At 49.1% G+C, this 25,314-nt stretch overlaps 1 protein-coding gene and 3 non-coding genes across 5 annotated transcripts; all 4 read right to left on the bottom strand.

Moving 5' to 3' along the window:
- Positions 1-8,182: 8,182 nt before the first annotated feature.
- On the bottom strand, positions 8,183-12,154 carry LOC123047227 (N-terminal acetyltransferase A complex catalytic subunit NAA10). 2 transcript variants are annotated; one of them, XR_006422846.1, is made up of 3 exons: positions 11,458-12,154; positions 9,566-9,698; positions 8,183-8,499 (listed from the first exon to the last, which is right to left on the bottom strand). XR_006422846.1 is itself a non-coding variant. In XM_044470728.1 (2 exons), the coding sequence occupies exon 1, from the start codon at positions 12,050-12,052 to the stop codon at positions 11,474-11,476; it is 579 nt and encodes a 192-aa protein (XP_044326663.1). In that variant the 5' UTR covers positions 12,053-12,153; the 3' UTR covers positions 8,183-8,499; positions 11,458-11,473. The 2 variants fall into 2 exon arrangements, 1 of the variants encoding a protein (XP_044326663.1); XM_044470728.1 differs by lacking the exon at positions 9,566-9,698 and having other exon boundaries at positions 11,458-12,153.
- LOC123047820 (small nucleolar RNA Z221/R21b) lies at positions 9,038-9,129 on the bottom strand. Its single transcript, XR_006423171.1, has one exon. It is a non-coding gene; the product is annotated as a small nucleolar RNA Z221/R21b (small nucleolar RNA).
- On the bottom strand, positions 9,380-9,471 carry LOC123047822 (small nucleolar RNA Z221/R21b). Its single transcript, XR_006423173.1, has one exon. It is a non-coding gene; the product is annotated as a small nucleolar RNA Z221/R21b (small nucleolar RNA).
- LOC123047821 (small nucleolar RNA Z221/R21b) lies at positions 9,785-9,876 on the bottom strand. The gene has a single exon (XR_006423172.1). It is a non-coding gene; the product is annotated as a small nucleolar RNA Z221/R21b (small nucleolar RNA).
- Positions 12,155-25,314: the final 13,160 nt, after the last annotated feature.

The following is a 25,314-nucleotide window of genomic DNA, read 5'->3' as shown; positions in this document are numbered from 1 at the left end:
CAGGAAAGACATTTTGCCACTTGTTCTTGCATTACTTTTGAACCTGCTCCACTCAATGAATCTTGTCCTCTACCAGCATCACATTCAACTTGCTGCTTTGTTTTGTGACTCAAGGACCAAACCCATTCGTGACAAAAATCCAGAAGAACCCTTCTTGGAAATTGATGTCAAAGGGGGAGAGAGAGAGATCACATCAAAGCTTAATCATATCTATAGGGTAGAGAATACTCAAGGTGAGAGAGAGTAATCATCAAGGACCCCAGATGATTGGTGTTCAAGAGGAGAGAAGTCACATGTCTTCAAGAGGGGAAAGACATGTTCATATTTAGTTGTTTGCCTTAGCTCTGTTTCTTTTCGGATGCAAGATCTAAGGGAAGGAAATCATTGAATTCATTGCACATCTTTACCTTTGGGGACATGTCTATGTTCAATGTGGTACTTTGTACTTACTCTACATGTCATCCCAGTCTTGGTTCTCTTGTGGTTTCTTTTGTTTGCTTTGGCTAGTAGGTGTATCTGTGTTATCTAGCCTTGTTTACGTAGTTCATCTCATCCTAAGCCAACCCAAGACCACAAGGTAAGTATATGCATCATAGTCACGTTTATGAGGATTTCTTGCTGATGTACATACTGTTTGCAAGAAGGACTCATGAGCATGAAGGTACATTTCCTATATTCACATCTTTTGCTCTGATGCATATAGCCAAGATACATGTAACACATTGCCTACTCTGTCTTGGTTATGCATTCACTTGCTCCTATATTCCATATTCACATGATTGCATACATGTAAGGGGAGCCTATGCATGTTACATGTCTTTCCAAAGCTTTACTTGTTACTCTCTATATCTTTATCTAAAGCTTTGATGTATGTTGTCGTCAATTACCAAAAAGGGGGAGACTGAAAGCACAAGTGCTCCCTGGGTGATTTTGGTAATTTATGTCAACATATCTCTTGTTGGACTAACACTTTTACCTAGTATGTTTCAGATAAGTTCAACAATGGAGTGGCATGTACTAGAGGATGTGGAACCCCTTCGAGATGCTAAGGACAAAGGATTGGCTCAAGCTCCAAGCACAAGACTCTACTCTATTTTAGTGATCCAAGATCACATTGAGTCTATAGGAAAAGCCAATACTATCAAGAGGGGATGAGGTGTTGCTTAATGGCTTGCTTGCTCAAAGTGCTTAGTGATATGCTCCAAAGCCCTCAACTACTTTCTCACATCCACACATGACCTAAACCAAAAGTCCAACTCGGCCCCACCGATTCTTTCTATCCACCACCACCGAGTTCAGATGTCACAGCCACTTCCACAAACCCTAGGCAAATCGGTCTCACCGATAGGGATCTCGGTCTCACCGAGATGGGATTGTAATCTCTCTGTATGTATCTATTACCAAAATCGGTCTCACCGAGTTTGTGTAATTGGTCCTACCGAGATTACAATGCAAACTCTTTGTTCCTCTTCGTAACATTTTGGTCCAATCGAGATGAGCGAATCGGTCCTACCGAGTTTTCCTGACCAACTCTCTGGTTAGCTTATTACCAAAATCGGTCTCACCGAGTTTGTGTAATCGGTGTCACTGAGATTACGTTATGCCCTAACCCTAACCATATCGGTCCTACCGAGTTGCATGTCGGTCCCACCGAAAATCCTAACGGTCACATTATTTGCTAAATCGGTCCGGCCGAGTTTGACGATTCGGTCCCACCGAGATTGGCAAGTTGTGTGTAACGGTTAGATTTTGTGTGGAGGCTATATATACCCCTCCACCCACTCTTCACTCGTGGAGAGAGCCATCAGAACGTGCCTACACTTCCAACATACATTTTCTGATAGAGAACCACCTACACTTGTGTTGAGGTCAAGATATTCCATTCCTACCATATGAATCTTGATCTATAGCCTTCCACAAGTTTCTTTCCACTCGAATCTTCTTTCAACCAAATCCAAATCCTGTGAGAGAGAGTTGAGTGTTGGGGAGACTATCATTTGAAGCACAAGAGCAAGGAGTTCATCATCAACACACCATTTGTTACTTCTTGGAGAGTGGTGTCTCCTAGATTGGCTAGGTGTCACTTGGGAGCCTCCGACAAGATTGTGGAGTTGAACCAAGGAGTTTGTAAGGGCAAGGAGATCGCCTACTTCGTGAAGATCTACCCTAGTGAGGCAAGTCCTTCGTGGGCGATGGCCATGGTGGGATAGACAAGGTTGCTTCTTCGTGGACCTTTCGTGGGTGGAGCCCTCCGTGGACTCATGCAGCCATTACCCTCCGTGGGTTGAAGTCTCCATCAACGTGGATGTACGATAGCACCACCTACCGGAACCACGGCTCAAAAATCTCCATGTCTCCAAATTGCGTTTGCACACTCCAATCCCATCCCTTTACATTCTTTTAAGTTGCATGCTTTACTTTCCGCTGCTCATATACTCTTTGCATACTTACTTGATATGTATTGTGATTGTTAAACTTGTGCCAAAACTCCACTTCAACTTAAAGAATTTAAAAACTGCCACTTTTCTTGCTTAGTGTCTAATCACCCCCCCCCCCCCTCTAGACACCTATTCTCGATCCTTTCACAGGGTGATGTGGTTGTTCGCGGGACGCGCCATGGGTTCTTTCCGCGACTGGCCTGCTACTGGTCTGCATCGGTACAGGTAGTCTGGTCCCGGATGAAATGATCGTCGTGGTCGTCTTCCTCTTGGGAGCCATGGCGACGAAGAGCTGTGCTACCAGCTGGTAAACCAGATTCTCACTACTGCGCCCCCTACCTGGCGCACCAAAGATGTCGGTGGGGAACGACACCTATGGATCACAAGAATCCCTACTACAGTTGCGGGGCGCTGGGTCGTGAGGAGAGCGGGATCAGCAGTCAGTACGAGCACGCGGGTCATTTACCCAGGTTCGGACCGCAAGGATGCGTAATACCCTAGTCCTGCTTTGATGTGTGTATTTGTGTTCTTGGAGTTCTTGAGCTAGTTACAATGAGCTTAACTTGTCCTAGGGTCCGAATGCTTCTCATGGATGCTTTGGGCCTCCTTCTATATGCAAGGGGATCGCCACAGTGGCACACAGGAGGTGGCATCGGGGTACTGTGGTTAAGCTTATCGCTAGCTATTTCGGGACAAGACGCATTTAATGCGCCTTTGACGTGTCCCCTTCACTTTACCGCCGCTTCGCCCTGCCTTGACACGCGCCTGGGCCAGCGAGGCAGTCAGCGCCATGTAGGCTGGCAGGCTACTGAGGTGGCGCGGTGGTAGGGCCTTCATGAAGATTTGCATGCCAGCACGTAGGCATGTGCTGAGTTGGCCGAGAAGCCTCATGCCGACACGCAGGCGCCTGCCCAGCTGGTGGGCTGGCAGCTGCACGGGAGTGGTGGTAGAAGCTTGGCGGGTGCGGGCCTGGCTGTGGCCTCGCGGACGTCCTCGGCAAGGGCCTTGTCGGGGCCCCGGCAAGGGCCTTGCCATGGCGTTGCGGTCGTCCCCGGCAAGGATCCTGCTGGGGGTCTTGTGGGTTTCCTCGGCAAGGATCTCGCCGAGGTTCGTCGTCTTCTAATCCTCTTCTGGTTTCGAGTGTTTCTTGTCTTCACAAAGATCTACATGCCATCATGGAGGCGCCTCCCGAGCCCAGGTCCCAACGTGGTCGGCGGTGTTGGAAAAACTGGGGCTCAAGGGTGGCGTGCCCCGCTGGCGTCGGGTAAGCTGCCCCGGCAAGGTCCTTGCCGGGGCCGCGGGGGTCGCCCCGGCAAGGGTCTTGCCGGGTGAATCCACCTCACCCTCTTGCTTTTTGCGTCTCCGTCTTGGCGTTGCTTTGGTCATCTTGCGGCTTGATTCTCTATCTTTGCCCTGCTTGAGTGTGGCCGCATGTGCGGCTCTGACTGCCCATGCACAAGTAAGGGGTACAAAGGAGCGCCCCCACTTTTGTACACCGACAACCTGGCACTTAGATTTGGCATTGGAAGATTTGCACATCTTGTTGAACTATGTATGACTGAAATCTGATCATCTTTATTGCTGAAATCCGATCATCTTTGTTGCTAAAATGTGGTATCATGCTGCCAAGATACACTCTATATAGCTGTTGAACCATCTACTATAGTTTTTTTGTTGAAATTTGCTCAAGTTATGCTAAAATGTGCTTGTTTTGTTGCTAAAATGTTATTCTTTGTCGCCACTATGTTTGTTTAAATATTATGATTTTCTCGTGGGTTCCCCGTGGATTCCTCAAAACCCGATGGGTTTAGGGGACTGGCGGAAAACTAGCCCCGCGCACGGTGATGGGGACGGGGACGGGTTTACGATTTTCTCGTGGGGATGGGTTTGGGAAGGCAGATGGGTTTCGTCCTCGTTGCCATCTTGAGCCACACACACTCTCAACAACGGCAGGCCAAAACATGTCAACAAACGGTGACCCACTTCAACAAACTAGTCAGCCTCCCACCACTGTCAAGGAGCATACACGAGACGCCCCTGCAATGCTCAAGATGCAAGCCCTCTCACAGGACTCTGCGCCAAATGCGACGTTCGACATGCCGACGACCAATGTTGAGAGCAACCGCGCCGCCCCACGCGACTTGAGGTCAACACAACTAATGTTACTGAACACTCGAGGCTACTACCCCGACTTTGATCCACTCCGTCACATCCTGCGCGGTCCACCAACACCGTCTTCCAAGGCCACCACCCCGACATGCCGCCCTCGAGCTGTAACGCCACACGACCTAACCACCCTAGTCCAATCCGCTCAGGGCAACTACCCGCAGACCATGACCACCAAATCTGGAGCCATTGTCTGACATAAAGCTAGACCGGTGTGTAGACCAAGCCGAAAAACCTGCCACCCAAGTGACAAAGGTTGCCACCCAAACGAAGGTTGATCCTTAGGGCATCTCCAGCCGTTCGGCCCCCCAGGAGGCATTTTTTTCGCCTCTTGGGGGGCTGCCGGCGACAACTTTGGCGTGGGGGCGAGAATTTTTCCACTCGTTCCGCCCCTAGGAGGTGAGAAGCAGGGGCCGACAAGGAGGGAGGAGAAGGACTGGCGTGCACCTCCCCTGCCTGGCTGCCGCGCGCTCCCCGCCCTGGCCGCCGCGCGCGCCCCTGGCCTGGTGTTGCTGTCCGCGCGCGCCCCTGCCTCGCTCCTGCCCATGCGGCTCGAGGCCCAGCTCCTCCTCCACTGCGGGAGGATCCACCACGTTGTCGTGCGCGGGCGCGGAACACGGGTGCAGGCGGGCGCGGCGAGCATGGCGTGGGCGCGTACGGCGTGTGGCGGCTGGACGACGACGGCTTCGAGGCGAGCGGGGACTGTCCCCCGCGGCGCGAGGAGGAGGAGGCGGGCGGCGGGGATGGGAGCGCCTTGATGAGCGGACGGGGCCGGACTCGGCGCCTCTGCTGGAGCCGGACAGGGCGATGGTGAGGTACAGCGCCGGCGCGCGCACCACGGTGTCCCGTGAGCTCTCGGACGAGGGAGACGTGGCGTCCTCCCCGCGAGCTCCGTCGCGCGCCCCGTCCTTCCTCCTCCGCCATGGCCGTCGGGGGCACGAAGACGTCGACGCCACCCTCCTCCTCGTCCGGCTCTTCCTCGTCGGCGGGTGCTTCTTGGGCGGGGGCAGGAACTCCCGTGGCCGCGCGCGCCCATGGCCGCCCCGGCCTTGCCTGCTCCGGCCTCGCCCGTCCCGGCCTTGCCTGCTCCGGCCACGGCCCCGCCTCGCCAGCTCCGACCAGCGCCTGCCCCGGCCAGCGCCCGCCCCGGCCGCGCACGGCGAGCTCCTGCCTCGCCCGCCCGTAGTACATGGAGAGTAGAACCGGGGAGAGAGGGAGTGTGGGCGTGGAGAGGAGAGAGGGAGTGTGCTGCACGTGGGTGGGCCTGGAGAAGAGAAAGGGGGAGAGAGAGGCTGGCAAGTGGGGTAGCGCCTGCAAAAAGCTAATGTCGGCGTCCCCAGCTGCCCCCCGGCGGGCTGGGTGCGGGGTGAGCGTGCCGGTGCTAACTTTTGCTAAATCCGGCGCAAAACGACGTCTTGGGGCCCTGACTGGGGCGTTTTTTACTCGCCGGCGTCCAAAAAAGCGCCTGGGGGGGCTTCTTGGGGGCCTTAGTGGAGATGCCCTTAGCCCCGCCTCTTTAGTTGTCTCCGCACATCAACCTCCTAGGGCGACTGCCCTAGCATCCACCAAACCCAACAAAGGAGAAACCACGCGCAACAAGCAAACTAGCTTTCTCAAGCACCGCCCCTAGGGGGAAACGACAAAGAAACCATCCAAAGTTTTTTTTTAAACGGAGCAGAGTTTTGGTTTTCAGTTCAAAGCTTAAAGTTTGGCCAGTACTACGCGCCGGCGGACCGGCCAGGGGTTCGGCCGGTCAAGTCCGAACCGTCAGATGCAAATGCTGCTGGCCATCAGATTAGCCTTATCCCTTCGCCAAAAGTCAACTCTCTCCTTCCCCACGAGCGCACTCCTCGCCAGAAGTAAAAAGGGGAACGACCCGCAGCGGCCAGCCTACACGCGCTACCAACTGCACATCTCCCGGGCATGGCCGCAGTACCTCTTCGCCGCGCATCTCCCAGCCATGGCCGCCTCACCCCTTCGCCCCGCAACTCCCGGCCATGGCCGCCTCACCCCTTCGCCGCGCATCTCAAGGCATGGCCACGGCACCCCTTCGCCGCCGTGGCAGCTTCTTTCACCGGGGTGTTGCAACTTGCAGCATTCAGGTGCATCGTCACGTCGTCCTCGCCATTGAAGCTCCCTGCACGGGTGTACGCTGAGCGCTCCGTCGTTCCCTATCGTAGCAAATCAGCTCAATGGTGGTAGCTTTTTGTTTGCCGATTGCAGCAAATCAGCTCAACCTCCGTGGTCGCCATGGTCACCATGGTCACCGTCGAATAAAAGAAAAGGCTAGTTCCGGCAAATTTGTACACCGGTTCCAGCAAAACTCTTAGATAGTTGTAGCAAAACAAAAGGCATCGCCACCGTCAAACAACGCCGCCGTGCATGGATGTAGCAAAAAAAGTCGCCGGTGGTAGCAAAAATAGGATGTGGTTGTAGCAAAGTGTCGCTGGTTGAGTAGGACGAACTCCAATAGTAGCATTTTTTGGTGCTGGTTCCAGCAAACCTCCTAGCCGGTTCCAGCAAAAACAGGTTGCGGTTGCAGCACCCCCGGTCCACCAGTCGAAAATGCCGCCATGACCCGACACCTCGCCGCGGTCACCGGTTCCAGCAAAAATCGGGTGTGGTTGTAGCTCCGGGTCTAGCCGGTCACAGCACTTGACCGCAGGGGAGGAAACGAGGACATGGACAAAAGTACGCCACGGTGCCTTCCTCGTCGTCATTCATGGTCTCCGCCATGAGCGCGCTAGCAACACGCGCGGGGATCAGCAAAGAGGGCGGAGGGGGAGAAGCGGAATAGCCGCAGGCACGCTGGGGAGCAGCGAGGATCAGCAAAGAGGGGGCAAGGGAAGAAGCGGAATAGCCGTGGGCGCGCTGGAGAGCAAAGATGCGGGAGGTGGAAGAAATAGGGGAGAGGCAGCGTAGATGGGCCCCCGCATCCTACGTGTAGCAGGTTGCTTCGTTGGGAGCGTGGCGCGTGGACGCGACCGGCCGATGCTTCGGCCGGTGCGCCGGGCCTAAACGTTTACCTTAAAGTTTTTGGAAAATAGAGCTGCCGTTTTCATTAGTTTGGTCCCTCACGACTCGAGCTAGTTTAGGACTCAATTGTAAAAAGTAGTTGAGTCGCAGGAGCAAAAATGACCCATCTGAAATGGATGATATGAGTTCGTCGGATATTCGACAATCAACGATGGTGAGAGGCACTGTGGTATCCCCAACCCACCAGAGTCAGGGCGCCTAAGGTGACTTGTAAATCTCAAGATGACTAAAAAAGATTAAAGAATACGTTTGACAAAATGATTTTTATAAAAAAAAAAGACAAGCAACGCTCAGAACTCACCTGCTTTCAACTTTAAACGATTTCGAACCCAGCGAAGATGGAAGGCGAGCATTTTCTGACCGCCCAACGAGACATCGATGCCACCAAACGACCCAGCATCTAACTTTTGAGTGTTATCCCTCCTGTCACAGGCACTAAAAGGGCAGAGAGCACCATATGCTTCATGTTCACAGGCAAGGGCACAATGCATAATATGAACTTAACCTTATCATACTGATCCCGTTCAACATGAAATCAAATCTTGCCAAAAAGACATCCCCAAACAAATTTTATTGAGTGCTCCTCTGCAAGTCTAACCGTCCACATTTCAGCCACGATTTGCCCACAAAATTTCAGGCAACAATTGGGAGGTAGTTAAAATATGTGCATGTCATTAAGTCTCACAAGAAGTACAAGGATTCTGGCCAAAGGTGTGCGATCTGACCAAAGTAATCACAGTACAATGTTCTCTCTGTATCAATGGTACAGCAGGGGCTACAATCAAGATCCAAGAGGAGAGCACCATATGATTCATATTATCCAGGAGGTTCAGCAGCTCCTTGTTTTTGAAATGGCTTTCTGCAATCAGGAAAAACAAAATACTTTGAGAAATCACATCTAAGCAAAGCTGATACTACATGATTGGCGTCTACAATTTCAGAAAAAAGAGATGAAACACTTAATTAGGCAACCAAAAATACAAGCTCCAGTAAATGTTTTTTTTTGTTTTACAATGCCTCAGGCTTGTCGATTGTTGTCATTGTCTCGAGAGGTTCTCCCTGAAACAGGGGCTCAAGCATCCATTTTGCAGACAGAAACATCATTGGCAAAACCAAGTAATTCAGATACAAGTTCCATCGAATAGAACATTCAAAATAGGGAGGAAAATCAATTAAAAAGAACCATCAGCGGCAAATGTTTTGACCTCAATGTAATTCAGTCCGCATCATGGTAGGACCGCCCATAGGCAACCCTCGTCATCTGGTTCTCTACATTATTCCTCCAATCCAGTTAACAGCAAGACTTTTATTTTCAAAACTACAGTATTCTCACAAATGCAAAGCTGGAAACAGTTTCTCAAAACAAATAAACAAATCAGAAAATCGAAGTCCTGAGATGGCTCAGAAGTAAAATGGGTTGTAAGTTTATTTATCAGCACAAAGAGACAAATCTCTTCAGAGTGGTGCATGACTTTTCTCATCATAGCCATTATCATCACTGGAAAACCAAGGGGAAAATCCATTCAAGATTGGGGGGATTGGAAAGAACCATCAGCGGCAAATGTATTGACCTCAATGTAAATTCAGTCCGCATCATGGTAGGATCACTCATAGGCAACCCTCATCATCTGGTTCTGTTATTATATCCCTCCAATCCAGTTATTACCTTAAAATAATTGGTTTCTTAAAAACCAATAGGACATATGTCTAACCAGATCAGAAAATACAAAACCATGAGGCGGCTCAGATATAAAATGGGTTGTAAGTTTGTTTATCAGCACAAGGAGATAAATCTCTTCAGAGTGGTGCATGACTTTTCTCATCATAGCCTTGGATTCTACAAAGCACCTATTTCGCAAACATAAATATCAACAGAACACAAAATAATTCATAAGAAATGCAACAAGGTTCACAAAAGAAGTTACCAAGAACTGCACTGGCATTCAAAATGTGCAGAATTGTAAAGAAGAACCATCAGCGGCAAATGTATTTGACCTCAATGAAATTTCAGTCCGCATCATGGTAGGATTGCACTTGGGCAACCCTCATCATCTGGTTCTGTACATTATTTCCCCAAACTGGTAACTACCATCTATGACATGAAAAGCAAATAAAGAAGACATACAAAAGTAGGTACCAAGAGGTGGCTCAGATGTAAAATGGGTTGTAAGTTTGTTTATCAGCACAAAGAGATGAATCTCTTCAGAGTGGTGCATGACTTTTCTCATCATAGCCTTTTGCTTCAGCAGGAAGCACAACGTCATGGAATACCTCAAATTTATCAATTGATGACATGATACTAGGAAGCACAAAATGGAACACCTCAGATTTGTCATTTGATGTCATTTTACATCTGCTTTCTCAAGAGGTTCTCCCTGATACAGGGGCTTGAGTCCACAGGGCATCCATTTTGCAGACAGAATCATCATAGGAAAACCACAAATAATTTATACATATCATGCAACAAACGAGCTAAATAAAAACTCAATACTCAATTCAATCTACTAGCACAGTATTATACTATTGTCTCAGATTTGTCAATTGATGTCACATTATATCTGCTTCATCAAGAGGTTCTCCCTGAAACAGGGGCTTGAATCCACAGAGCATCCATTTTGCAGACAGAATCATCATTGGCAAAACTTAAGCAAATGATGGGTAAGGTATCAGGCAACAGAGATAGTTGCAAAATCAGATGTAAACACCTCAATACATTCTAACTACTAAAATAACCAGGCAATAAGCAGAACAATGCTACAAGATGTCTCAGATTTGTCAATTGATGTCATATTATATCTGCTTCATCAAGAGGTTCTCCCTGAAACAGGGGCTTGAATCCACAGAGCATCCATTTTGCAGACAGAATCATCATTGGCAAAACTTTAGCAAATGCTGATTAAGGTGAAGGCAACAAAGATAGTTGCAAAATCAGAAGTCACAACTCAGTACATTTAACAACTAAAATAACAAGGCAATAAGCAGAACAATGCTACAATATGTCTCAGATTTGTCAATTGATGCCATATTATATCTGCTTCATCAAGAGGTTCTCCCTGAAACAGGGGCTCGAATCCACAGAGCATACATTTTGCAGACATAATCATCATTGACAAAACTTAGATTAGCATGCAGCAAGCAACAAATTCAGGTCTCAATTTAGATTTTCATAACCACTATAATCACAAGCAATGTAAAGAGAAGTGTTTTAATCAAACAGTTGTAGCGAGAGATTTTGGAAGCATAACCATAAAGAGTGACCTCCCACGTTAAACTCACCAGGAATCACTATGTGCCACTATGACTGGGCAACTTTGAGAAAGAACAATCTCAAGATGCCAAAGGTGAGAGAGGCACCGGAGCACGGTAAGCATAAGGTCAGAACTGATGAATGCCCATCAAACCACATGAGATCAAAAAAGTATTGTTGTTATGATAACAGGAGATGTGGCGAGAGATTTTGGAAGCATGGCAACAAACTGCTAGCTCCCACGTTAAACCGGCCAGTGATCACTATGCGCCACCATGACTGGGCAACTTTGAGAAAGGTCAATCTCAAGAAGCCAAAGGTGAGAGAGGCGCCGCACACACAAGTTCCAACAGCAAGATTTGGCTATGATGTTCATCGCACAGCAGTATTCAATTCAGTAGGAAAGCAAACTTGACACAGACATCAACTTAATTTTCCTAGCAAAATCCAAGATCCAACAGCAAGATTTGAATAATCGAGACTAAATAACAGGGTTACAACAAGCATCAATTTAATTTTCTGGAGCTAATTCTGCAAAAATTAACAGATCGAGATGAGGCAGCAGCTTACCATCTAATGAGTCGGCCTACTTCTCCGGCGAAGCGGACGCTGGGGACGAGCCGGCCGCCGCGGCAGCAGGAGCGTCGTGGGAGCAGCAGCCGCCGCCGGCGTGGTGGTGGTGGTGGTGCTTCTTGGGCACGGGCTGGCGCAGCATCTTGCGCATGTCGTAGGCGTCCTCGCCGTCGGCGTAGTACTTGGCCTCGATGTCGTGGATCTGGTAGCCGAGGGTGGAGGTGTAGAGGTTGAAGGCGGCGCGGTTGGAGCGGCGGACGTGGAGCGAGACGTACTCGGCGCCGAAGACCTGGTCCATGGCGGCCTGGGCCGCCGACATGAGCTTGGTGGCGAGGCCGAGCTTGCGGTGGGAGCGGAGCACGGCGAGCGAGGTGATGTGGCCGTGGCAGGGCTCCGAGGGGTCCTCCTCCATCTTGGCCAGCACGTAGCCGACGATGCGGCCGCCGTAGTCCTCGGCGACGAACAGCAGCTGCGGCCACGACAGCATGTGGTAGAAGTAGTACTTCATCTGGTAGTTCTCCGGCAGGCACATCAGGTTGCACGCCTGCATCGCCAGCAGGTCGTCGATCGTCGCCTGCCGGATGCACACCATCTTCGCCGCCGCCGGAGAACGAGATCTATCTACTGTAATCTAGGGTTTGGTGGTGGTGGGGAGCCTTCGCCGGCGGGATGGGATGAGGTGATGGGGATAGGATCGGCGGCGGCGGGTATTAATAGAGGTGAGGTGAGGTGGGGAAAGGATGAGAGACCTTGACCTAACCGGCTAACCCTAGAGGAAAAGGGCCGAAATAGGCCCATGGGCCACGGCAGGTTAGCCCAAGACAGAACCATATATAACAAAAAAGTCCAAACTCTTGAAAAAAAAACTAAATAAATAGCCTAAAAAAGTGTGAGTTGGCAAAATTTGTATTAACAAGCGAAAGATTTTAAGAACTCTTCAAGATTGACTAGTGGTGGTGAAGGTATAATCTATGACTATGCAAAATGCTACTCCCTTGGTTAAATAATATGTAATATTTGGTATTATATATGTACATACCTCGTTATATAAACTTGATCAAATGATGTGGAGTTGAGTCTAAAAACAGTCTATTCACGTTGTATGTTGAAATGGAGGGATCTTTCAAGGACCTAGCACACACACCATCGCCCATATGGTTTTTGTTTTTGAGCATTTTTAGTTAACTTGTATATTCGATTATTCACCTAATATTTCTTCAAGCGAATACAAGATAGATGAAACACAATATAGATGTAGTGATTCTCCTAATATATGATAGTATTCTCCAAAAATGAAGACACATGCAACAATTGCTGCTTTTAAAGGATCTTTGAAGTAGTTCCGTACAAATTACAAGTTCATCGGCACATGTATAACATGGGCATAATTAGTTTTTCCAAAAGTACAGAAGCTCGTTTGGACATATTTTGCGTAACGCAGCTCTGAACTAATTGACTAGTACAAAGCTTATGACGCCCCATCCTCGCGAGGAAGGGGTTGGCAATCTCATCGGTCCCATCAGTTGGTGACACCAGCATGACAGTGGTGCCTCTACATTTTGATTCATCATGTTGGTTGGACAGAGTTCGGAAGTTGAATTTCATTTTTGGCATTTGTTCACTGTTGAATTGTGGTTCACTTTGCTTTGTTGCATTGTTTGAATTGTTGAAATGGTGATGAATTTGTGCTATATGATCAATGGTCACGGGTTTGAAGGTTTTGAAATGAGGAGTGTAGTTGTCTCGCGGGACTCTTGAGGGGCCGTCTGACGCTGTCCGGGGTCGCGTTCGGGTGCCTCCGCAAACGTTTACGGAGAGCGGATTCGCCAAGTCTAGATGCTCTAACTATGCAAAATGTTACTACTTTTGTTCCACAATGTAGTGCTTAAGGATCTTTTTAGAAATCAAACTTTGTAAAAGTTTAACCAAATTTATTGAGAAAACTATATGTTTTTTAAATAATTATGTAAATATAATATGACAATATGTCTCATTACACATCCAATAATATGTATTTGGTTTTTGATATTGCAAATGAAGATAATCTTTTAAATGACCAAGTTTTCAAAGTTCAACTTAATTTCAAAATCACATTCCAGGGACAAAAGGTGACATAGTACATGCATGTCCTATATCTTTTCACCGTTTCAACCAAATTTCCTTTTTCAATTGACACTTAAGATCGAATTCTGAGGACATCGTTGCCTGACATGCCTATGCCTGGCTAACACTAAAGCTAGATTGAGGATGAACAGTTTATTGAACTTGGTTGAACTCGTTAAGCAACAAAAGACGCCCACGAAACAGAGTGCTATTTTCCTTGACTAGCAAGTGGACAGGCTGAGATGCCATAGCTGATGTGTCATGCTAGGTATATTTTATTAGCATTTTCTTTCTCTCTCTCTCTCTCAAGGGATTGAAGACTTTCCTCTATACCGACAACAACAGAGATGCTGGTAGAAAAGAAGGAAGCATTCCGCTCCTCACAGGAATAGCTAAGATCTCCCTCGCGTCTTCTGCACAGAACAGCTCCCTGACCAACTCATTGTCCCAAGATTCAGTTACGGGGTCCATTAGGTCAAAAACCTTATCTACCAGGATGCTACCTCGGCAAGCGCGAGGTCTGCGGGTGTCACCTCGTGGGATCCAAGGGTCTGTCCAAATACTCACCTTTTCTCCAGAACCAATCCTCTAGACAACTCCTTCTTTTAGCAACTTTATACCTTTAAGAATACTTCACCACGTGCCGGGTGGTAGGTGCGACATATGTCAATGGATGACTTATCTATGTGGGAGCCAGTAAGACATCGCCGGTGCCTGGAAACGGGATGAGGCGAAGACATGCACGCCGGCGGATCTTACCTAGGGTGGGGGCTCTCCGTGGAGATAATACCCCTACTCCTGCTCTGCGGGGTCTCCGCATGATCACTAGATCAACAAGAAGCTACAAGAGGCTCCTTGAGATGTTCGGTGGAAGGAGGAAGAAGGGCAAGGCTAGCTCTCTCCTCTCCCTATAGTGGTGTCTAAAACTCTAAGATCAACCCTTTGCATGGGTGTCCCGGGGGGTTTATATAGGCCTACCCCTCGGGGGTACAATGGTAATTCAGCTGGGCGTGGGCCCTAGCCGTTGGTGTCTATGACCACCGGCTGCTGGGGGCCGCCGACTGGTGGGTCCCGCCGGCTGCTGGCTCATTGGTCGACAGCCGGCCCTACCGCTTGGGGGTCTTGTCGGGGGCTGGTTACTGTTGCCTCGCCTCTGATGACGAGGGTTTTGTCGAGGTAAGCATGGCTTGTTGGAAATATGCCCTAGAGGCAATAATAAAAGGATTATCATTATATTTCCTTGTTCATGATAATTGTCTTTATTCATGCTATAATTGTATTATCCGGAAATCGTAATACACGTGTGAATACATAGACCATAATATGTCCCTAGTAAGCCACTAGTTGACTAGCTCGTTGATCAACAGATAGTCATGGTTTCCTGACTATGGACATTGGATGTCGTTGATAACGGGATCACATCATTAGGAGAATGATGTGATGGACAAGACCCAATCCTAAGCATAGCACAAGATCGTGTAGTTCGTTTTGCTAGAGCTTTTCCAATGTCAAGTATCTTTTCCTTAGACCATGAGATCGTGTAACTCCCGGATACCGTAGGAGTACTTTGGGTGTACCAAACATCACAACATAACTGGGTGACTATAAAAGTGCACTACAGGTATCTCTGAAAGTGTCTGTTGGGTTGACACGGGTCGAGACTGGGATTTGTCACTCCGTATGACGGAGAGGTATCTCTGGGCCCACTCGGTAATGCATCATCATAATGAGCTCAAAGTGACCAAGTGTTTGGTCACGGGATCATGCATTATGGTACGAGTAACGTGACTTGCCGGTAATGAGACTGAACGAGGTATTGGGATACCGAGGATCGAGTCTCGCGCAAGTAACGTACCGTTTGATAGAGGGAATTGTATACGGGGTTGATTGAATCCTCGACATTGTGGTTCATCCGATGAAATCATCGAGGAGCATGTGGGAGCCAACATGGGTATCCAGATCCCGCTGTTGGTTATTGACCGGAGAGCCGTCTCGGTCATGTCTGCATGTCTCCCGAACCCATAGGGTCTACACACTTAAGGTTCGGTGACGCTAGGGTTATTAGGAAGACTTGTATGTGATTACCGAATGTTGTTCGGAGTCCCGGATGAGATCCCGGACGTCACGAGGAGTTCCGGAATGGTCCGGAGGTGAAGATTTATATATGGGAAGTTGTCATACGGTCACCGGAAGGTTTCGGGGGCATATCGGTATTGTACCGGGTCCACCGGAGGGGTTCCGGGGGTCCACCGTGAGGGGCCACCTCTCTCAGTGGGCCTCATGGGCCGTAGGGGGCAGGGAACCATCCCCTGGAGGGCTGGGCGCCCTCCCCTTGGGCCCATGCGCCTAGGGTTGGGGGGAAACCCTAAAGGGGCGCCTCCCTTTGCTTGGGGGGCAAGCCCCCTCCCTGGCCGCCCCCCCTCCCTCTAAATCTCATCTAGAGGGGGTCGGCCCCCTTCCCCCTTCCCCTATAAATAGAGGGGCGAGGGGAGGGCTGAACACCTGATCCAAGGCGCAGCCCCTCCCCTCCCCAACACCTCTCCTCCTCCGTTAAGTGCTTGGCGAAGCCCTATCGGAGTACTGCCTCTCCACCACCACCACGTCGTCGTGCTGCTGCTGGAGTCTTCTTCCTCAACCTCTCCTTCCCCCTTGCTGGATCAAGAAGGAGGAGACGTCATCTGCTCCGTACGTGTGTTGAACACGGAGGTGCTGTCCGTTTGGCACTTGGTCATCGGTGATTTGGATCACGGCGAGTATGACTCCATCATCCCCTTTCTCTTGAAAGCTTCCGCTCGCGATCTACAAAGGTATGTAGATGCACTCCTATCACTCATTGCTTAGATGAACTCATAGATGGATCTTGGTGAAACCGTAGGAAAAATTTTATTTTCTGCAACGTTCCCCAACAGTGGCATCATGAGCTAGGTCTATGCGTAGTTCTCTATTGCACGAGTAGAACACAAAATTTTTTGTGGGCGTAGATCTTGTCAACTTGCTTGCTGCTACTAGTCTTTTCTTGCTTCAGCGATATTTTGGGATGAAGCGGCCCGGACCGACCTTACACGTACGCTTACGTGAGACAGGTTCCACCGACTGACATGCACTAGTTGCATAAGGTGGCTAGCGGGTGTCTGTCTCTCCCACTTTAGTTGGAGCGGATTCGACGAAAAGGGTCCTTATGAAGGGTAAATAGAAGTTGACAAAATCATATTGTGGTTATTCGTAGGTAAGAAAACGTTCTTGCTAGAACCCAATTGCAGCCACGTAAAAGATGCAACAACAATTAGAGGACGTCTAACTTGTTTTTGTAGCAATTGTCATGTGATGTGATATGGCCAGAAGTTGTGATGAATGATGAATGATATATTGTGATGTATGAGATCATGTTCTTGTAATAGGAATCATGACTTGTATGTCGATGAGTATGACAACCGGCAGGAGCCATAGGAGTTGTCTTTATTTTTTGTATGACCTGCGTGTCATTGAAGAACGCCATGTAAATTACTTTACTTTATTGCTAAACACGTTAGCCATAGAAGTGGAAGTAGTCGTTGGCGTGACAACTTCATGAAGACACAATGATGGAGATCATGATGATGGAGATCATGGTGTCATGCCGGTGACGAAGATGATCATGGAGCCCCGAAGATGGAGATCGAAGGAGCTATATGATATTGGCCATATCATGTCACTACTTTATATAATTGCATGTGATGTTTATTATGTTTTATGCATCTTGTTTACTTAGAACGGCGGTAGTAAATAATATGATACCTTATAATATTTTCAAGAAAGTGTTCCCCCTAACTGTGCACCATTGCTAAAGTTCGTCGTTTCGAAGCACCACATGATGATCGGGTGTGATAGATCCTTACGTTCACATACAACAGGTGTAAGACAGTTTTACACATGCAGAACACTTAGGGTTAACTTGACGAGCCTAGCATGTACAGGCATGGCCTCAGAACACAGAGACCGAAAGGTCGAACATGAGTCGTATGGTAGATACGATCAACATGGAGATGTTCACCGATGATGACTAGTCCGTCTCACGTGATGATCGGACACGGCCTAGTCGACTCGGATCGTGTAACACTTAGATGACTAGAGGGATGTCAATCTGAGTGGGAGTTCATTAAATAATTTGATTAGATGAACTTAATTATCATGAACTTAGTCTAAAACTTTTGCAAAATATGTCTTGTAGATCAAATGGCCAATGCTCATGTCAACATGAACTTCAACGCGTTCCTAGAGAAAACCAAGCTGAAAGATGATGGCAGTAACTATTCGGACTGGGTCCGGAACCTGAGGATCATCCTCATAGCAACCAAGAAAGCATATGTCCTAGATGAACCGCTAGGTGAAGCACCCATCCCAGAGAACCAAGACGTTATGAACGCTTGGCAGTCACGTGCTGATGATTACTCCCTCGTTCAGTGTGGCATGCTTTACAGCTTAGAACCGGGGCTCCAAAAGCATTTTGAGAAACACGGAGCATATGAGATGTTCGAGGAGCTGAAAATGGTTTTTCAAGCTCATGCCCGGGTCGAGAGATATGAAGTCTCCGACAAGTTCTATAGTTGTAAGATGGAGGAAAACAGTTCTATCAGTGAGCACATACTCAAAATGTCTGGGTTGCACAACCGCCTGTCCCAGCTGGAGATCAACCTCCCGAACGAGGCGGTCATTGACAGAATCCTTCAGTCGCTCCCACCGAGCTACAAGAGCTTTGTGTTGAACTACAATATGCAGGGGATGGTGAAGACCATTCCTGAAGTATTTTCAATGCTGAAGTCAGCAGAGGTTGAAATCAAGAAAGAACATCAAGTGTTGATGGTCAAGAAGACCACTAAGTTCAAGAAGGGCAAGGGTAAGAAGAACTTCAAGAAGGACGACAAAGAGGTTGCCGCGCCCGGTAAGCCAGTTGCCGGGAAGAAGTCAAAGAATGGACCCAAGCCTGAGACTGAGTGCTTTTATTGCAAAGGGAAGGGTCACTAGAAGCGGAACTGCCCCAAATACTTAGCGGACAAGAAGGCCGGCAACACTAAAGGTATATTTGATATACATGTAATTGATGTGTACCTTACCAGTACTCGTAGTAACTCCTGGGTATTTGATACCGGTGTCGTTGCTCATATTTGTAACTCACAGCAGGAGCTGCGGAATAAACGGAGACTGGCGAAGGACGAGGTGACTTTGCGCGTCGGGAATGGTTCCAAGGTCGATGTGATCGCCATCGACACGCTACCTCTACATTTACCTATGGGATTAGTTTTAAACCTTAATAATTGTTATTTAGTGCCAAGTTTGAGCATGAACATTGTATCTGGATCTCGTTTGATACGAGATGGCTACTCATTTAAATCCGAGAATAATGGTTGTTCTATTTATATGAGAGATATGTTTTATAGTCATGCCCCGATGGTCAATGGTTTATTCTTAATGAATCTCGAACGTAATGTTACACATATTCATAGTGTGAATACCAAAAGATGTAAAGTTGATAACGATAGTCCCACATACTTGTGGCACTGCCGCCTTGGTCACGTTGGTGTCAAGCGCATGAAGAAGCTCCATTCTGATGGACTTTTAGAGTCTCTCGATTATGAATCATTTGACACATGCGAACCATGCCTCATGGGCAAAATGACCAAGACTCCGTTCTCCGGAACAATGGAGCGAGCAACCAACTTATTGGAAATCATACATACCGATGAGTGCGGTCCAATGAGCGTTGAGGCTCGCGGAGGATATCGTTATGTTCTCACTCTCACTGATGACTTGAGTAGATATGGGTATGTCTATTTGATGAAACACAAGTCTGAGACCTTTGAAAAGTTCAAGGAATTTCAGAATGAGGTAGAGAATCAACGTGACCGAAAGATAAAGTTCCTATGATCAGATCGTGGAGGAGAATACTTAAGTCACGAATTTGGTACACACTTAAGAAAATGTGGAATCGTTTCACAACTCACGCCGCCTGGAACACCTCAGCGTAACGGTGTGTCCGAACGTCGTAATCGTACTCTATTGGATATGGTGCGATCTATGATGTCTCTTACCGATTTACCGCTATCATTTTGGGGATACGCTCTAGAGACAACTACATTCACTTTAAATAGGGCACCGTCTAAATCCGTTGAGACGACACCGTATGAATTATGGTTTGGGAAGAAACCTAAGCTGTCATTTCTAAAAGTTTGGGGATGCGATGCTTATGTCAAGAAACTACAACCTGAAAAGCTCTAACCCAAGTCGGAAAAATGCGTCTTCATAGGATACCCTAAGGAAACCATTGGGTATACCTTCTACTTAAGATCCGAGGGCAAGACCTTTGTTGCCAAGAACGGATCCTTTCTAGAAAAAGAGTTTCTCTCGAAAGGAGTAAGTGGGAGGAAAGTAGAACTCGATGAAGTACTACCTCTTGAACCGGAAAGTAGTGCAGCTCAGGAAAATGTTCCTATGGTGCCTACACCAACTGGAGAGGAAATTAATGATGATGATCAAGGTACTTCGGATCAAGTTGCTACTGAAATTCGTAGGTCCACAAGGACACGTTCCACACCAGAGTGGTATGGCAACTCTGTCCTGGAAATCATGTTGTTAGACAACGGTGAACCTTCGAACTATGAAGAAGCGATGGCGGGCCCAGATTCCAACAAATGGCTTGAAGCCATGTAATCCGAGATAGAAGCCATGTATGAAAACAAAGTATGGACTTTGACAGACTTGCCCGATGATCGGCGAGCGATAGAAAACAAATGGATCTTTAAGAAGAAGACGGACGCGGATGGTAATATTACCATCTATAAAGCTCGACTTGTCGCTAAGGGTTATCGACAAGTTCAAGGGGTTGACTATGATGAGACATTCTCTCCCGTAGCGAAGCTGAAGTCCGTCCGAATCATGTTAGCAATTGTCGCATACTATGATTATGAGATATGGCAGATGGACGTCAAAACGGCATTCCTTAACGGGCATCTTAAGGAAGAACTGTATATGATGCAGCCGGAGGGTTTTGTCGATCCTAAGAATGCTAACAAAGTATGCAGGCTCCATCGATCCATTTATGGGCTGGTGCAAGTATCTCGGAGTTGGAACATTCGCTTTGATGAGATGATCAAAGAGTTTGGGTTTATGCAGACTTATGGAGAAGCCTGCATTTACAAGAAACTGAGTGGGAGCTCTGTAGCATTTCTCATATTATATGTAGATGACATACTTTTGATGGGAAATGAATAGAACTTTTGGACAACATTAAGGCCTACTTGAATAAGTGTTTTTCAATGAAGGACCTTGGAGAAGCTGCTTACATATTAGGCATCAAGATCTATAGGAATAGATCGAGACGCCTCATAGGTCTTTCACAAAGCACATACCTTGATAAGATTTTGAAGAAGTTCAAAATGGATCAGTCCAAGAAAGGGTTCTTGCCTGTATTGCAAGGTGTGAGATTGAGCTCGGCTCAATGCCCGACCACGACAAAAGATAAAGAAGAGATGAGTGTCATCCCCTATGCTTCAGCCATAGGATCTATTATGTATGCCATGCTGTGTACCAGACCTGATGTAAACCTTGCCATAAGTTTGGTAGGAAGGTACCAAAGTAATCCTGGCAAGGAACACTGGACATCGGTCAAGAATATCCTTAAGTACCTGAAAAGGACAAAGGACATGTTTCTCGTTTATGGAGGTGACGAAGAGCTCGTCGTAAAGGGTTACGTCGACGCTAGCTTCGACACAGATCTGGATGACTCTAAGTCACAAACCGGGTACGTGTATATGTTGAATGGTGGAGTAGTAAGCTGGTGCAGCTGCAAGCAGAGCGTCGTGGTGGGATCTACATGTGAAGCGGAGTACATGGCAGCCTCGGAGGCAGCGCATGAAGCAATTTGGGTGAAGGAGTTCATCACCGACCTAGGAGTCATACCCAATGCGTCGGGGCCGATCAAACTCTTTTGTGACAACACTGGAGCTATTGCCCTTGCCAAGGAGCCGAGGTTTCACAAGAAGACCAGGCACATCAAGCATCGTTTCAACTCCATCCGTGAAAATGTTCAAGATGGAGACATAGATATTTGCAAAGTACATAAGGATCTGAATGTCGCAGATCCGTTGACTAAACCTCTTTCACGAGCAAAACATGATCAACCCCAAAACTCTATGGGTGTTCGATTCATCACAATGTAACTAGATTATTGACTCTAGTGCAAGTGGGAGACTGTTGGAAATATGCCCTAGAGGCAATAATAAAAGGATTATTATTATATTTCCTCGTTCATGATAATTGTCTTTATTCATGCTATAATTGTATTATCCGGAAATCGTAATACACGTGTGAATACATAGACCATAATATGTCCCTAGTAAGCCTCTAGTTGACTAGCTCGTTGATCAAAGATAGTCATGTTTTCCTGACTATGGACATTGGATGTCGTTGATAACGGGATCACATCATTAGGAGCATGATGTGATGGACAAGACCCAATCCTAAGCATAGCACAAGATCGTGTAGTTCGTTTTGCTAGAGCTTTTCCAATGTCAAGTATCTTTTCCTTAGACCATGAGATCGTGTAACTCCCGGATACCGTAGGAGTACTTTGGGTGTACCAAACGTCACAACATAACTGGGTGACTATAAAAGTGCACTACAGGTATCTCTGAAAGTGTCTCTTGGGTTGACACGGATCGAGACTTGGATTTGTCACTCCGTATGACGGAGAGGTATCTCTGGGCCCACTCGGTAATGCATCATCATAATGAGCTCAAAGTGACCAAGTGTTTGGTCACGGGATCATGCATTACGGTACGAGTAAAGTGACTTGCCGGTAATGAGACTGAACAAGGTATTGGGATACCGACGATCGAGTCTCGGGCAAGTAACGTACCGTTTGACAGAGGGAATTGTATACGGGGTTGATTGAATCCTCGACATCGTGGTTCATCCGATGAAATCATCGAGGAGCATGTGGGAGCCAACATGGGTATCCAGATCCCGCTGTTGGTTATTGACTGGAGAGCCGTCTCGGTCATGTCTGCATGTCTCCCGAACCCGTAGGGTCTACACACTTAAGGTTCGGTGATGCTAGGGTTATTAGGAAGACTTGTATGTGATTACCGAATGTTGTTCGGAGTCCCGGATGAGATCCCGGATGTCATGAGGAGTTCCGGAATGGCCGGAGGTGATGATTTATATATGGGAAGTTGTCATACGGTCACCGGAAGGTTTCGGGGGCATATCGGTATTGTACCGGGGCCACCGGGGGTCCACCGGGAGGGGCCACCTCTCTCGGTGGGCCTCATGGGCCGTAGGGGGCAGGGAACCAGCCCCTGGAGGGCTAGGCGCCCCCCCCTTGGGCCCATGCGCCTAGGGTTGGGGGGGAACCCTAAAGGGGGCGCCCCCTCCCTGGCCGCCGCCCCCCCTCTAGATCTCATCTAGAGGGGGCCGGCCCCCTTCCCCCTTCCCCTATAAATAGAGGGGCGAGGGGAGGGCTGAACATCTGATCCAAGGCGCATTCCCTCCCCTCCCCAACACCTCTCCTCTTCCGTTAAGTGCTTGGCAAAGCCCTGTCGGAGTACTGCCTCTCCACCACCACGACGCTGTCGTGCTGCTGCTGGAGTCTTCTTCCTCAACCTCTCCTTCCCCCTTGTTGGATCAAGAAGGAGGAGACGTCATCCGCTCCGTACGTGTGTTGAACGCGGAGGTGCTGTCCATTCAGCACTTGGTCATTGGTGATTTGGATCACGGCGAGTACGACTCCATCATCCCCTTTCTCTTGAAAGCTTCCGCTCGCGATCTACAAAGGTATGTAGATGCACTCCTATCACTCGTTGCTTAGAAGAACTCATAGATGGATCTTGGTGAAACCGTAGGAATTTTTTTATTTTCTGCAATGTTCTCCAACATGGCTACAGTACCGCCGCCTTGCGGATTCTCACTGTAGCCTTACCTCGTCTTGTCTCCTTAATGATGCGCTGGCCCCGAGGGAGGGGGCAAGCCGGCTATAGGAAGCCGGCAATGCCTCAGGCCAGCTGGGGAGGCTAGGCCGTCTTCAGGCGTCTCTCTGACCGAAGGGGCCCGCCGCCTACGGGCCGTACTGGCAGCTCGTCGTGGATGGCGTCAGGATCATCATGGCAACAGTGCCACGCCGAATGGGTGATGGCTGTCCCGTACAGTGTATTGTAGCCATGCGAGCTCCAGGATTCGGGGGTGGCAGGGTCCACTATTGCCACGCCCCGTCCCATCATCATTATGAGGGGTGCAGACTTTTAGGGCACGGCCCCTGGCCGCCTGCCTGGGGCCGGCCTCTTGGAGTCGGTTCTCTTGGGCCGGCTTCTCGGAGTCGGTCTTTCCATGGCCGGCTTCTTGGAGTCGGCCCTATCATGGCATCCCCCAAGAGAGTTTAGGGCCGGGCCACCTTCCGGTAGCCGGACGGTGAGTTAGCCGGCCGGAGGAAGGCGGCCCCGCGTCTTGGGTGCTTCAAGGCTTGGTCGGCCCGTTGTTTTTTCCAATGGCCTAAGGGAGCCGATTAGGCTACCCGTGGTCATTTACTCCGACAGTAGTCCCCGAAGCTGGTTGGGCTTCGTGGTTGAAAGGGGAATCGAGAAGCTCGGCCAGCTTCCTATCTCTAAGAGCCGACAACTAGGAGCCGGCTTCTCCTATGTGTGCCTTCTCGACGAAGTCTCCTTGAAATCCGAAGGCGGGAACCAGCTGGCGTGCTAGCCAGGCAGTGGCCTGGCCGCCCGCCGCCTGCACGCCACATGGCACCCTCCGGCTGGAAGGGCCTATTAGCCCACGCGCGTGACGGGATGCCGCCACAGGCCGGGGCCCGCCACTTCCATGCCTCGGCCCACGCGCGGATCTTCTGTGGCCCGAAACGACCACACGTCTTCCGACAGCGGTTCCCACACATCGTAAAGGCGCAATTATTGCGGGACGTGGGGGAGTGGGTGCAGTTAATCCCACGCCCCCCCGAGCCTTGCCTCCTCGGCTTTGCCGCACGAGGCTATAAGTAGGGGCGGGAAGGGGGAGCGGTAGTCGTTCACACGCTCGCCCTTGCTCAGCCACTACCTTCTCCCATCTCTCCATTGCCGCAGCGGCTCCCCGCGGCGCCATCGTCCGACCACTTTCCTTGGCGCACCGTGATCTTGCCACCACCGCTCTGCGCGTTCCTCGTTGTCGCGCTCTCCATTGCCCTTGCGTCGCCATGGCTCCGACGTCGAGCTCTTGGGACGGCTCCAACGTCCGCGACGACCACATCGACTTCCTCCACAAGACGCGGCGGTTGTCGGGCGAGGATCTCGTGCGGGTCCGCCTCATGCTGGCGAGGGAGGTTTCGCCGGCGCCGGAGGAGGGCGAGCGAGTGATCTTCTACTCGCACTGCCTGCGCGGTGTCAGTCTTCCCGCGAGCGGCTTCTTCCGCTCGTTTCTTGATTTCTACCATCTTCAGCCGCACTACCTCACTCCCAACAAGGTGGTGCTGCTGTCGGCCTTCATCACTCTATGTGAAGGCTTCCTCGGCGTCCTCCCCACCATCGAACTCTAGGGGGAGTTTTTCCAATCCAAGCTAGGCACGGTCGTTGCAGGCGTGCCGGCTCCATGCGGCGCCTTCATCGCCATCCGGAGATCCACCGCCGACAACCCGTTCCCGCCTATCGCGCTGATCCAGTCGGTGAAGCTCTGACAGAAGTCCTATTTTTATGTGAAGAACGTCGCTCCGCACGGCGACTACATCAACTTGCCGGCTTA

This window comes from Triticum aestivum, chromosome 2B (assembly GCF_018294505.1).
Source record: "Triticum aestivum cultivar Chinese Spring chromosome 2B, IWGSC CS RefSeq v2.1, whole genome shotgun sequence".
In the NCBI taxonomy this organism is placed as follows: domain Eukaryota; kingdom Viridiplantae; phylum Streptophyta; class Magnoliopsida; order Poales; family Poaceae; genus Triticum; species Triticum aestivum.
This window is presented reverse-complemented; position numbering and strand designations above follow the sequence as displayed.